Source organism: Eretmochelys imbricata, chromosome 16, assembly GCF_965152235.1.
Source record: "Eretmochelys imbricata isolate rEreImb1 chromosome 16, rEreImb1.hap1, whole genome shotgun sequence".
NCBI lineage: Eukaryota > Metazoa > Chordata > Testudines > Cheloniidae > Eretmochelys > Eretmochelys imbricata.
This window is the reverse complement of record NC_135587.1, coordinates 14,887,620-14,901,564: the sequence shown is the minus strand read 5'-3', so window position 1 is coordinate 14,901,564 and position 13,945 is coordinate 14,887,620. Positions and strand designations below refer to the sequence as shown.

At 48.3% G+C, this 13,945-nt stretch overlaps 1 protein-coding gene across 16 annotated transcripts in view; it reads left to right on the top strand.

The window, feature by feature from the left end:
- Window positions 1–13,945, top strand: part of KYAT1 (kynurenine aminotransferase 1) — a 73,215-nt gene that overhangs the window by 56,543 nt on the left and 2,727 nt on the right. For 6 of the 16 annotated variants that reach the window (XM_077835716.1, XM_077835721.1, XM_077835719.1 and 3 more), the window contains 10 exons: window positions 1,364–1,430; window positions 5,487–5,545; window positions 6,186–6,336; window positions 7,601–7,750; window positions 9,917–10,003; window positions 11,002–11,130; window positions 11,869–11,989; window positions 12,341–12,417; window positions 12,652–12,741; window positions 13,482–13,668. In XM_077835716.1, coding sequence (XP_077691842.1) covers window positions 5,493–5,545; window positions 6,186–6,336; window positions 7,601–7,750; window positions 9,917–10,003; window positions 11,002–11,130; window positions 11,869–11,989; window positions 12,341–12,417; window positions 12,652–12,741; window positions 13,482–13,668 — 1,045 coding nt within the window. In that variant the 5' untranslated portion in view covers window positions 1,364–1,430; window positions 5,487–5,492. Of the gene's footprint in view, window positions 1–1,363; window positions 1,487–4,900; window positions 4,968–5,486; window positions 5,546–6,185; window positions 6,337–7,600; window positions 7,751–9,916; window positions 10,004–11,001; window positions 11,131–11,868; window positions 11,990–12,340; window positions 12,418–12,651; window positions 12,742–13,465; window positions 13,669–13,945 lie in introns of those variants that run through there. The other 10 variants (XM_077835712.1, XM_077835714.1, XM_077835713.1 and 7 more) reach the window with 4 other exon arrangements.

The following is a 13,945-nucleotide window of genomic DNA, read 5'->3' as shown; positions in this document are numbered from 1 at the left end:
TCTTTAAGTCTTTGCACGCCATCTGTGACAGGAAGTGAGAGTGCGGAGATCTGTAAACACATCTTGGGCCAGATCCTCAGGTGGCATAAACTGCATAGCTCCATTTATTACCATGACACTAGACCAGCTTACATCAGCTGAAGCTGCAGCACCTTAATGATAATGTCTAATATATAGTTCATCTTATCCCAAAGTGTCTCTCTCTTTCTAACCCCCCCCCCCCCCCCAGGAAATCCAAACGTTCTCTGCCGAGGGATAAAGCAGCTATTTAACAGTCCCCAGCAATGCTATGCAACATTGTGGGCCTGAATGTCTTGTGCGAAGTGAGTGTACAATGCTGCTGTTCTTACTTGATAGCAATCTATACCCACCTTGCAATTGTGTCCATGATAATGTAAGGTGGGAAAGTAGTGGAGACTCCTGTCCTGTATTTAGGACAGAAAATGATTCTATTTGTAATTTCAAGTTAATTCCTTAGCTTCAAATCCCTGGTTTAGTGTACTGTTTAAGAGCTATGTGAATTAATCTGCATTGTATCAGTATAATGGAACTTGTATTTTCTGAACAGAAGCAACCCATTTTATTTGGACTGGACTTAAATTAATTTGCCAAACCAGTGAGCCGGCCAAGGTTATATTAGTTCGTCAGTATTATACACTTAAGACAATGCTGTACAACAGAAGAGGAGATCTGACATAAGGGAACATCAGAAATGCAAATTAATTTGTTTGAGGTTTTGAGTTGAATCTAAATATTGAAACCACTGGAGCAAGAAGCAGATTTCCTATTAAATGGAATAGAAGTTGGAATTGAATAGCTAAGAGCTGCGGCACCTGGGGTGATAGGGGTTTCTCAGAAGTGGTGGGGCTACAGCCATGATTTTGTCCTTAACTAGTAGGAAGGAAGAGAAAAGGACGGGTTGAAGTAGAGGAAGAAGCATCAAGATTTGGTGAGAGCCTAGAATTGGTGGGAAAAAGGGAGAGGAGTAAGTGGCTGAACTTTACTATGTGATCCTGGCTTTGCATGTGTCATAGAACCAGAGAGCAGTCTTGTGTTTGTCGTTAAAGTGTAAAATGAAGAAGTGTTAAGCAACTCCTTCCTGCCTGCTCGTGCTTGCGCTCTCTCTCTCACACACACTCACACACACACTCTCTCTCTCCCCCCCCCACCCCCCCGCCCCACCTCCCACGGGACAGCTGGAGCACACACAAGAGACTTTATCTGAATGTAGAATAACTAAAGCTCTAGCGCTAAATGAGAGACCTGGGCAGGTTTCCATAGTTAGATGGAGTCCTTGCTTTGTATCTGCAATGATGGAAGTGATGATCTCATTCCTTTGTTTTCTGTCTTGGGGGAAATGCAGGTTTATCTCTCTAGGACTGGAGTCAGTGGCTGCAGTGGCATGCTCAGGAGATCTGGACTGTCTCTGGGTCAGTACTTTCTGAGAAGGAAGAACTGTGCTAGATTTAGCTGGTACCTCAACAAGGTATTGAATACCCAGCACTGCGTTTCTCTGGGGGTTTTTAGCCCAATGCCAAGCTGATGCCTTCAACAGATCTACAACCCCGTCAAGCCTGTAGCACAAAGCTCAGTCCCCCAGTGAACTGGCATCAACAGCAGTGGCAGATGTGGCATCACAGAAATAACTGATGCAAACTCTTCTTTGCCCAACTCATTTTATAGTTTTAAAACTATCCTTTTAAAGGGAACATCTAACACAGTGATACTCAGACAGAGGCTCACAAGCCGCAAGTGGCTCTTTAATGTGTCTCCTGTGGCTCTTTGCAGCACATGATATTAAAACACCGTGTGATTTAATTATTAACCAACCTAAGTTATTAACCAGTCAGGATGCTTTTACTATGTTATTAACCAATTATCAACTTGCTCTAAGTTATTAACTTATTGCTGTGAGAATTATATATATATATTGCTATATAAATGAAACAATGAATTCACAGTACTGTGGCTCTTTTGGGTAATGTTGATCGCTAATTTGGTTCCTGAACTACTGAGGTCTGAGTATCACTAATCTAATGAGCACGAGGTCAGTACTTCTAATTTGGAATGAATCCTTGATGTCTCTGTGCATCTAACAAGAAGATTAGCCCCTTCTTGCAGAGATGATAATACTTAGCACTTCTTTGCACCATTAAAGGATCTCTAAGCCCTTTACAAATATCAACACCCCTCTGAGGTAGGAAAGTGTTGTTATGCAGGAATACTGAGGCACAGAGCAGTGAAGTCACGTGCCCAAGATCTCACAGTGATCTGTGGCAGAGTTGGGAATAGAATCCAGATTTACGGACTCCCATTCCTATGCATTAATCATAAAACATTTTTCCCTCCCCTTTGCCTCAACTGTAGCTAAGGAAATAGGTTACTTAATTTGGGAATTGAGGGAGTTCTGAGTGCTGTTGAAAAGTGATATCCACCCCTCCCTCCAAATGAATTAACTTCAGAGGCCAACGGGTAAGCTGAGCAATCCTCTCTCCATGCTGCCTCCAAAAGTGGTGGCCAGTCATAGTGAAGTTCCAGACAAGCCCTTCAGCCTAGCAGTGGCTGTGCTGAAGTGAAGAGGTCTCTGTTCCGCAGGTTTGCGGGAATGGCTGGTCTAAACTGGGGCTGGGGAAAGAGGAAGCCAGTGTAGGGAAAAGTTGTGGGGAGGGCTTCTTATCTTCCTTCAAAAGCTCAGGGGGCTTGGAGGGGATTTCTGGGACTTGGAGTTCCTTTCTTCAACGTAATGTATTCCTACTGATTGCTGATCACTTTTCCTTGCTGATGAAGCAGTATGTCCTGAATCTTGGCCGAGCACCTGCACTGCCACCAAGAACCTTCTCTTGTAAATGAGTGAAACAGGACAGAACACAAGCGCTGTTAATGTTTAATCTTAAACTTACTCTTACTTGCCAGGTTATCTGTTAGTCCCTGCTCCCCGTTATTCCCACTAGAAACAGCATCAGGCTTCATATCTCACCAACTCTCACGTTCATGAGCTGGTCCAGAAAGAGCTAAAAGCAACTGGACAGGAGAGGATCTAAGGCTTTCATTGGTCTTCCCCTAGGCCAGGGGTGGGCAAACTGTGGTCTGGGGGCTGCATCCAGCCCTCCAGACATTTTAATCCGGCCCTCAAGCTCCTGCTGGGGAGCGGGGTCAGGGGCTTGCCCCACTTCACATGGCTCCCAGAAGCAGCGGCATGTCCCCCCCTCTGGCTCCTACATGTAGGAGCAGCCAGGGGTCTCGGCACGCTGCCCCCACCCCAAGCACCCCCCCCACACCTCCCATTGCCTGGAGGTAAGCGCTGCCCGGAGCCTCCACTCCTGACCCCCTCCTGCGCCCCAACCCCCTGCCCCAGCCCTGATCCCCCTCCCACCCTCCAAACCCCTCGGTCCCAGCTCGGAGCACCCTCCTGCACCCCCAACCCCTCATCCCCAGCCCCACCCCAGAGCCCACACCCCCAGCCAGAGCCTTCACCCCCTGCCCCACAACCCAACCCCCGCCCCAGCCTGGAGCCCCCTCCCGCACCCTGAACTTCTCATTTCTGGCCCCACCCCAGAGACCACACCCCCAGCTGGAGTCCTCACTCCCTCCCGCACCCCAACCCCCAATTTCATAAACATTCATGGCCCGCCATACAATTTCCATAGCCAGCTGTGGCCCTCGGGCCAAAAAGTTTGCCCGCCCCTGTCCTAAGCCATTTAATCTTGCAAAGGGATGCAGACAGCTGGTGAGTCTATAGTACCCAGGGCACTGTGCGTTAGCAGCTATAGAAGAGCTCAAAGTTCATCATAAGGCATTATTCATGATAGATCCTGAGCCCACCGCTCCCACCAGAGGCAGAGTCATCATGATGACTATGCTGTCCAATAATTTACTTGTAAAATTCCTCTTGTGGGCTGAAGCTGCATAAAGGTCTTGAGACTCTGGAGTGAGGTAATAGTGCATTGTGACACTTATCAAAAAATAATGCACCCCCTGGGAAACTACAGAGAAAAGGTGGTGAGGGGAAATTTATTCTCTGGCTGGGAAGCTATCAAGCATTCAGAGGCAGAGAACCTGGGTGGGGGCACAAAATTTCCCTGGTTTCCCAGCCCCAAATGAATCACTTAATAACATCTCTAAGATATGGTCTTTTCTGTCTATCCAGGCAGCTAAAACTCTTGTCCAAGTTCCCTTCATCTTGCGTCTCAGTTACTGCAACACCCTCTGGGACTGGACTTGCTGACCTCTTGAGGTGCTTTCCAGCCCTATGTTTCTGTGATTCTCTTGCATTGCTCATATCCATTCAAAATGCTGCTACAAATACCATTTTCTTAGCTCTTTGCTTTGACCATGTCACCCCTCTCTTTGCATCCCTTCACTGGTTCCCCTTTCTCCATTGCATCAAACTTAAGGTAATTGTCTTTACTTTCAATACCCTTCATGGACTACTCCCATGCTACCTTTCTTCTCTCATACACTATTGAAAATTCAATTCCCGCCTTTAGTCAGCCAATGATCCCATCCACCCCCTTGTTAAATTCTCAAGAATCACCTCTGTGCTACTCCTCATGCGTGGGAAGAGCTCCACATAAACATCTACAAAGCCACCTCATCCTCCTTCGAAACCCTCCTTACAACTTTCCTTTGCCAAGGCCTACAAAAAAAATTGACACTGGTTAGGCAGATGGTTTGCTGGGACCACTGCCCGTCATGCTGACCAGTGTCATCTCATTGTTTCTTTGTGCTTCCCCATCTATCCAACTGCTGTCTCTTGTCTTAGATTGTAAGCTCTTTGGTGCAAGGACCATCTTTTTGTTCTGTGTCTGTACAGCGCCTAGTACAATTGGGGGCTGGTCCAGGATATGGATAATGAGGAATAAAAACAGAAGTTGTTCATGCAGAAAGGGGGAGCATAGTGTTCCTTAGGGAACTGGAGGTTCCTTCTAAAGGATCTTCCCTACAACCTGAGGGGAGGACAGTTGAAGGTAAGAAACTGCAGCCTGTAAATGATAGGCCAGATTTGTAGCTAGTGTATTTTGGCATAGCTCCTTTCATTTCACCTGCTGATTTACACCAGCTGAGGAGATGGCCCAATATATCTAGGCTCAGATTCCTTCTGCCATTAGGTTTAAAAGGACTCTGCCAGCTGCCTGGTCAGAATTTACATCCTTTTTTGTACATTCATAGTTTTCTAAACTCTTCTGAAACTTGAAAATAAAAGTTAATTCTCTGCCAATTTCAATCTTTCTGATCTTGCTTCCTTGTAAAGTCCCTGTACCTCAGATGGGAGGCACTACACTAGGGCAAACTATCATTGTTACAGTTTTATTCTCAGCTGCCCAGTCAATGATTATGAAAACCTGGATACGAACACACAATTTGTGGTTAACTGGGCAAAACTCTAATGTATTGGCTGCTCTGAGGGAGGTACTGGCCTCTTTGGATATGGATTCCGTCTTGGCATTAGTGAAAGCTTTTAACACTTTTTCTTTTCCTCTCTGCAGACAAAAATGTCAAGGCCGGTTCAAGCTCGAAGATTGGAAGGAGTGGACAAGAACATCTGGTAAGTCTGAATGACTTGGGGCTGGGCAACTCTGAATGGAGCAGACCCTGAAAGTCTGATATAAGATATAACCAGCATAGACTCAGGCAAGGGAGGTAATGCTAACCCAATGGAGTATCTGGCAGAGATTATGTGCTTTGGTAATGGAGACTCAGTGGCTAAAGTATATTTCAATATTCAAGAAGCTTTTAGACAAGGTTCCATAGCAGAGATCTAAATGGCTATGGGTAAGCATCCTGGAAGGGGGGACAAATTAAGGGGCTAGATAGAAGACTAGCTTAAGAGCAGGAGAAACCAATGCAGCCTTAGACATAGTGGTGGCTCTAGGGAATAGTTTTGGGTGGTGTTCTGTAACTCTCCTTAGCTGCAGTGTGATCATTAAGGATGTGTTAGAAAAGGCCCCTAAGTTTTCTGTTACAGCAGCTGGGCTGTTGTGGCAGTAGGTGGGCTGCTGCTGCTTTGGAGTCTCCTAAGATGGGCCTTATGCAGTCTTAGGCACTGAAATTGCTGCCCTGTATATATCCTTCGCCTGGAAGAGCTATTCCGTTAATTTATCAGACAAAGGGCTCCTGGCAAGAAGAGTGGTGTGCCAGCGTGGGCAGGCTGGGACCCTCTATAAACCCTGTTATTCTCTCTGTAGGGTGGAATTTGTGAAACTGGCTGCCACTTACCCAAATGTGAACCTTGGCCAGGGCTTCCCTGACTTTTCCCCGCCAGACTTTGTGAAGGAGGCGTTTGTGAAGGCCGTCGGTGGGGAGAACATCATGCTGCACCAGTACACCCGGGCCTTTGTGCGTGAGAGATCCACCTCCTTCTTTTAAAGCAGATGTTGCTGCCTGATTGCCTTTGCCCCTTACAGCTCACCGTGGAGTTAAATAGGCCCAGGCTTGAAAAACTCCCTTGTGCAGAGCAAATAGACATTTTGGCTGGGCCGAGTGGAGCTGGGGACTGGCTTCTTCTCTGGAGGGGAGGGGAGCAGAGTGGCGCAGGAGCTGAAAGTTCTTTTTGAAAAGGGGAGGGGGCAGTGGGGAAGCAAAGTCACCTCAACCCCCACTTCCCACATCCTCCTCCACTCACCATCCAAAGAGTTTCATGCTGTCTGGCAGTTGTGCAAGAACTTTGGAGGTGGGGCTGTGGGGGGGAAGGGGGATTAGCAGCACTCTCTAAACTGCCCTGGAATCATCCGTTGACTATATTGCACCATTGACTGAACAGTCCATTTCTACCTTGTTTAAACAAGAGCATTGCCTTCCACCCGTACAATATCAGAACTTACTGGAGTTATTGTTGAGGGGAAGATCCAATGGTTAAGGTGCTGGTCTGGGACTTGGGAGACACAGGTTCAATTCCTTACTCCATCACAGACTCCCTGTGTGACCTTGGGCAAGTCATGTAGTCTCTCTGGGCCTCAGTTTCGCTTCTGCAACGTGGGGATAATAGCATAGCCCTGCCTAACAGGGGTGTTGTGAGGTGCTCAGATAGTACGTGATGAAGCAATATAACTACCTAAGACAGATAGACGGTAACCTCAAGTTTCATTTGGCAGCAGTGAAGTTGTTACCATGCAAATCACATGGGGCAAAAAATGCCTCCAACCCTGACCTGGTGTCAGCCCTTCCTCTAGGAAATGCCAATAGCCCAATGGAACCTCAGCATCTCCAAAAAGACCTCTGCATTCCACTGCTGCACAGAGGGTGTGGTGGGAGTCAGCAGCAAAAGGGATAATTGGCAAAGTTAATATCTGCACCCTCTTGAGAGGTTACCGCAGCGAGTTCAAGGTAGCTGAACTGGCTTATTCTTAATAACCTGGCCTACAAGGACCCTGAGCCACTTGGAAGGGAGGGAGCTCAACCAATGTTTCCTTTAAATGTTCTTAGTACTGACCGGACTACAAACTCCAGTGAGGATTACATTTTTGTCCTTGGGCTAGGTTACACTTGCGGGGTGGGGGGTTGTGTCAGCTACCTTGCTAACAATGTCCTGCTTCTATTTGTTGCTAAGTCCTAATGATCCAGGCGGAACTGTGTGACTCTCTTCCCTGACTCCTTGCTACAGGGACACCCAGCGCTGGTGACGAACCTGGCCCGCTTCTTTGGAAAGCTGCTAGGGCAAGAACTTGACCCTATGACCAATGTGCTGGTGACGGTCGGGGCATACGAAGCCCTTTTCTGCTGTTTCCAGGCTCTGGTTGATGAAGGCGATGAGGTAATCAAGGACTCTCCATCTGTCGCACAGCTAAATCCCGACAGATGCACTTGTTCTGACCCTACCATATTGTGGAATCTGAAGGAAGCTGGAGGCTCATACTCATTTATGCAGGCCCCCTGCCACTGAGGAAGGACTGCTCACCTGGTTCTGTTTGTAAAGGGCAGCCTGGAATTCTAGTCCAAACCTTGCCTCTGGAGCAGGACACCCAAACCCACGTTTCTGTGGATCCTTGTCCCCTTCAGTCCTCAGCTGTTACACTCTCTCACTAGAGGACATATCTCCCAATGGGCACTCACCAACACTCTCATTTCCATGAGTGGCAAGTCTGCCCCTACTCAGTTTGTTCTCCTTTCTGGTACCCAGCCTCTCTGGGGTCTGAGATCCGGAGCGTAAAGTAATGAATGACCTTAGAGCTGGGAGTGAAGTCTCCTGCCCCCTTGTTACCAGATTTGCCCGTTACTTTGGGGTATGCTCATTTATTAGGGTTACTCTTTGAGGGGGGGGGGGGAGTGTTCTGTAAATCTATTAATGTACAGCTTGTCTCACTGTATTCTCATATGGAACTCTACTTCTCCCTGCTGTAAGTTCCCTCCGAATGGATCTATCCTACATGACCTAGGTTCCCCAAGGCAGGGTTCTTCCAGCCCCAGAATCAGACGAACACACACATTAATAGAGCATGTCTGAGAGGAACGGGTTAATCAGCACTCCCAAGCTGACCCCTTATATGTCCCTGGACTCAGCAGGCTGGGTGGAGCAGCATTTCCAAACTGTCACCCTCAAAGGTCCTTGGATTCAGCAGGCCGAGTCAAACAGCACCTCCAACTGTCACCCTCAATATGCCACGGGCACCGCACCGGACTAGAGCCCGCCTGAGCAGGCTGGGTCGAGCAGCACTTTCAAGCTGCCACCCTCATATGTCCCAGGTTCAGCACGTCCCTATCCCCACTTTCATATTACAATTGTTCTGGTCGTAACCCACTTGATGAGCAAACCCTACAGGATTTTTGGGCGCTTCAGAGCTCTTTTAGCTTAGGTATAAAGAGCGTTGCTGCAGAGCGAATGAGGAAGCCAAAAAACACCCACGATGGGGAGAGAGAGAGAAGCAACCAGCTTAAATATGAAAGTTATTTATTGCCAGGTAATAACCATAGGGGAGCCAAACAAAACAGTTATAATATTAAATATAACTTAAATTTGATTATAAAAGTCAGGTTTAGAAAACTATTACTGATCACACAAGTCAGGATCAGAAGGCTATACCGAGAGAGAGAGCTGGTTTCTCACCATGCCGGGAAGCTTGAATGGATTGGGATTCCCAGGCGGTGATGGTAGCTGAGAGTCCAAAGTGCTGGAGACAGGCAGAGCCCCCAGCATGATCAGTTAGGAGAAGACGAAGTCCCAACGGTTTCATGCAGATTTTGGATCCAGGCATCAGAACACTTATTTGAGCATGGGTAGGAGTTTTTGTAGGGAAACAACAATGGTTCAAGGGAGAACACTAGATTTGTTTGTGGGTAAACTGATGGCTCAAGGGAGTATACCAAAGTTGTTTTGTTCAGGCTAGACAAAAGGAACTGATCATTCCTGGCTATGGGCGGTGTTCCTTGGAGGAAGCTCAGAATGCAATTAGGGAGCTTCACTATTTTGGATATCAATACAGGATTTATTACTAGAATTGGTCTGATAACTACTGAGCTGGGTGTGTGCAGGCATGGGTTCGTTAACATCTGGAGCAGATATCCCCCATCGTGCAGTGCTTCCTTGCTTTTGTGGTTCCAGAGTTCCCTGCGGCTCTTTCCTTAGAGTCTCTGTTTTCCATTCTGTATGCTAATGGAGATGCCTCCTTGTCCCATCTTCAATGCAAATGAGGCTAGGGGAGTTTCCTTAATCCTGTCACCCCCTTACCCAGGTGTTTAGGTGTGTCTCCCACTGTCTTTTCATTGCTTTTTGTAAGTCTTTCTTCTGATTGGTTTTGATTCAAGCAGAGGCTGGGTGGGAGGTGGGGGGGTCTTTTGTGAGTCAGACAGGCTGGGTACGGCTCCCTGGTTCCCCAAGAACACAGAGCTGATAGGTAACGCCCTCCAACCTCTCCCTGCATTCATCAGCATTGATCAAAGAAGGACTGTGAGTTCTCTGACACTCCCTCTGGTGCCTTCCCAGGTGATTATCATTGAGCCATTCTTTGACTGCTACGAGCCAATGGTGAAGATGGCTGGGGGCACTCCTGTGTTCGTACAACTGCGATCAGTAAGTGGGCATCAAAGCAAAGCCGCTATGAGATCTGCAGACTTTAAAAAGCCTGCTGCTCTCTTTCTCTCCAACACCTCTGAATGGAAATGGCATGCGAGGGTGAGAGGCAGCTTTACAGTATATCCTGAATGAAACTTGATGGTAGGAGTGGTAAGGTTGGCTTTGAACTGGCTTCTGCGTGATAAGAACCCAGGTCAGGTTCAGTAGGGCCTGCAGTTTCATCAGGGCCAGTCCCACGATTTGTGGTGCCCCAAGTTGCTGGAAATGGGGAACCAGATCATTTATTCCTCTCCACAATGATCCCATTGTCAGGGTCCTGACACGGGGGACTTTCCTTCCTCTCTGGTCCTGCTGCCACGGATGTACTTACGTCAGCCTGTGGGTTGAAGACCTTGCAGTAAGTTGAGAAGGTCCCTAAAAGAGCAGGTCCCAAGAAGCCTCTTGCTTTGTGCATAAGGCTGATCCTGAACATTACCTGGAACTCAAGACTTCAGCAACTCCCTGACAGAAAGCCCTGAGCATTGGGAACAGTTTGTGCATGCTGACCTCGCTGGAGAGAGGATGGTGGATTTGTTTCCAACCTCATGACTACCCAACCTCCATTATTCTAAAACAGAGAGAGAGGGAGAGAGGATGGACTGAAGATTAAGGCACAGGACTAGAAGTCAGGCAGGACTCCTGGATTCTATTCTTGTCTGTTACACTGACTTGCTGTGTTACTGTGGGCAAGCCATGTACCTCTCTGTGTCTCGGTTTCCCCATCTGTAAAATCATGGTAATTACATCCATCTACTTCACCAAGGGTTTTGTGAGGTGGCTTAATCCATTAATGTTCACGGAGTGCTTTGAGATGGTCAGTAGGAGGGGGCTGGAGATGGGCAATGTATTATTGTTAAGAGCTCAGAGAGATTCCTAGTCAGCGCAGGGGGCAAGGCTGCCTCAGGTTCCCAACCATTTGTTGCTTTTAATCATGATTCCCTCACTGTCCTCTCCAGAAAGCTGCAGAAGCCGGAAAACTGATGTCCAGCGGAGACTGGCAGCTGGATCCAGCAGAGCTGGCTTCCAGATTTACCAAACAAACCAAAGCCATCGTTTTGAACTCACCCAACAACCCCCTGGGGAAGGTAGTGCCTCTAGCAGCTGGGAGAGCTCCCCCTTCCCTCTGCAGGGACCCTGAAAATAGTTACATGAGGAAGCCTGTGCTGGGTGTCTCCTTAGAGTCAGCGCTTGGGTGGGGTCCCACAGTCAGCTCCTTCTTTCTGAAGAAGATTCTCAGAAAATCTGGCAGCTCCAGAAGCTGGGGGGTGTTTGTGAGATGATCAACTGATGATTCCACTTTGCAGCTCTTGTATCACCAGCCTTTGAATGTAGGAGCAGGAGGGAGGGAGGGATAGCTTTTAGCCTCCCTTGGTCAGATGGCCTAGCATTAGCACATTACACTCACTGCGAGGGGAGATGGGCTGCAGCAGCCTCGTCTTTCACTTCCCGGCTGACAGGGAGCATCTCCAGAGGTGACACACAGCTGTCTGGGGGTGGGAGGGAGCACCTCAGCCTATAGCCAGCAGGAATAGTCCTACTTGGGTAATTTCAGGAGGAGGAAGTGCCCTGAGGAGAGCCTGGTCCCTGGGTTTGGGTGGAGGCTGCTGCTGTAACAAGGATGGTGGGAGTGGCCCTCCTGTTGGTGGCGGTCCCCCCCGTTCCTGCCAATTATCTGCCTGCTCCAGGGAGAGAACATCTGGCTGAGATGCTGGTGCTGGGGCCCACAAGCCCCACTAGGGCTGAGCCTGAGAACCCACTGTGGGGTTGTGGAGCTCAGAAACGCTGTGCCTGATTGTCCCGTCTCCTCTGCCTATCTGGCATAGGTGTTCACCAGGGAGGAGATGGAGCTCATCGCAGACCTGTGCGTGAAACACGATGTCCTGTGCTTCAGTGATGAAGTGTACGAATGGATGGTCTATGATGGGAAGGAGCACATCCGGATTGGTAAGGAGCATGGCTTCTCTGTGTCTCTGCCTGTGCCTCCTCTCAGTGTGCAGCTCTTTCCTTTGGGAGCACAGAGAAGCATTTATCAAAGCTGCTGTATTTGGAGGGGAGACAGTGACCAGTCACATTTATTTCAGTTGCTTTGTCCCACAACATATGAGGGTGAATTGAGTATTTAAGTGAGGTTCATAGAATCATAGAATATCAGGGTTGGAAGGGACCTCAGGAGGTCATCTAGTCCAACCCCCTGCTCAAAGCAGGACCAATCCCCAATTTTTGCCCCAGATCGCTAAATGGCCCCCTCAAGGATTGAGATGTTCCAGCTGTTTTTCTCTCTTGTTTCATTGACAGCCAGCTTGCCGGGCATGTGGGATCGCACGATAACCATTGGGAGTGCTGGCAAAACCTTCAGCACCACAGGATGGAAGGTGATGGATTCCCTGAAATCAAACCCATTTCTTCTATTCCTTGAAATTTCTATGATTGTTGGGGAATCTCTCTGTTTGTCTTTAAATTGGAGGGATCAGAGGTAACTGGAAGCTTTACAAACAGACCTGGTCTTGTGCAGAATATAGTGTGAAGTGGCAGTATGTAAATAAAGTGGAGCAGGTGTAAGATACCTGGGAATCTGAAACATCCTCCCCATCTCTGTGTTGTAACAGGTTGGCTGGACTTTGGGGCCCGATCGCCTTCTGAAACACCTCAGAACTGTCCACCAGAACTCTGTGTATCACTGTCCGACAGCGGCTCAGGTAAGGGGCCATGCACCTGGAGAGGCATTGCCTCAAATCAGATGTCTGATGCAAGCCACAGAGCCCCTCCAGGGAGAGATCTGGTAATTGTCTCCCCAGACCACAACTGTGCAGAGCCTAGAGTTAAGAGACCACTCACACATACTATCCAGGTAAGATGCAACTTCCCCAAGCAAGTGCAGAACCAGCAAGCTTGCTCAGTCCCTGGGGTGATATAATAGTCAGGTTAGGACATTGGAAGAACACCTTTCTCAAGCCTCCTGTCTATGGTTTGGAAGTGGCAAATGAACAGCTGGAGGCATAGCTGGTCATTGTCAGCCCAGGAAACAGACAGAAGATGATGCATTGTGACCCAGGGTATCTTCCTCTCAAATGACTTCACAACATGCCTGGAGGGCAGGGGACAGAGTCAAGTGATCCAACTTGTCAAGCATGCTCTCTGCACAGTATTGGCTGTCTCCGGAGCTGGGGGAGGAGGTTTTCGGTTGAGAGGTGGGAAGCCAAGATTTTATTGATCTAGGCCTGGTGTTTTAACTCACCTGTTATCTACTATGCATCTGAACAAAAGCGAAAACCCCAGTTCATGGGCTGCTTCTAGAATTTGCAAGTAAGCCTACAGCGAACTCTGAGCATTTTGCTGCTTTCATCTGGGGAGAGGGGTCCCTCTGATGCTCTGAGTGCACACAGGGGATTCTTTCTGCCTGGGTCTTTCTCCATCATCCAGCCCCTGCTCTCTCTAGGAAGCAGTGGCTCAGGCATTCCAAAGAGAGTTTGACAACTATGGGAAGCAAGACAGTTATTTTGTCCAGCTGGCTCAGGAGCTGCAGCAGAAGCGGGATTGGCTAGTCCGGAGCCTAGTTGCCGTGGGCATGAAACCCATTGTCCCTGAGGGCACCTACTTCCTGATGGCAGACATCTCAGAGTTCAGTAAGTTCATGTGACTGTTTTGTCTGCTTCTGACCTTCACATTAAAGGGATGGAGCTCACAGCTTGGAAGTGGGTATTGCGGAGTCTAGAATAAGATAAAGCCTGGTCCATTTTCTTCACTTTGAGTGGGGAAGGGAAAGGATAGACCATGGCAGGCGGTGGTGGGGAATTTGTTGCTTAATGAAGTGATGATCTAGTAGCACTGACTTAAATTGGGCACAGCGTGAGCATGTGCTATGCCATGTCTCCCACACATCTACAAACTCACCTGTTTGTG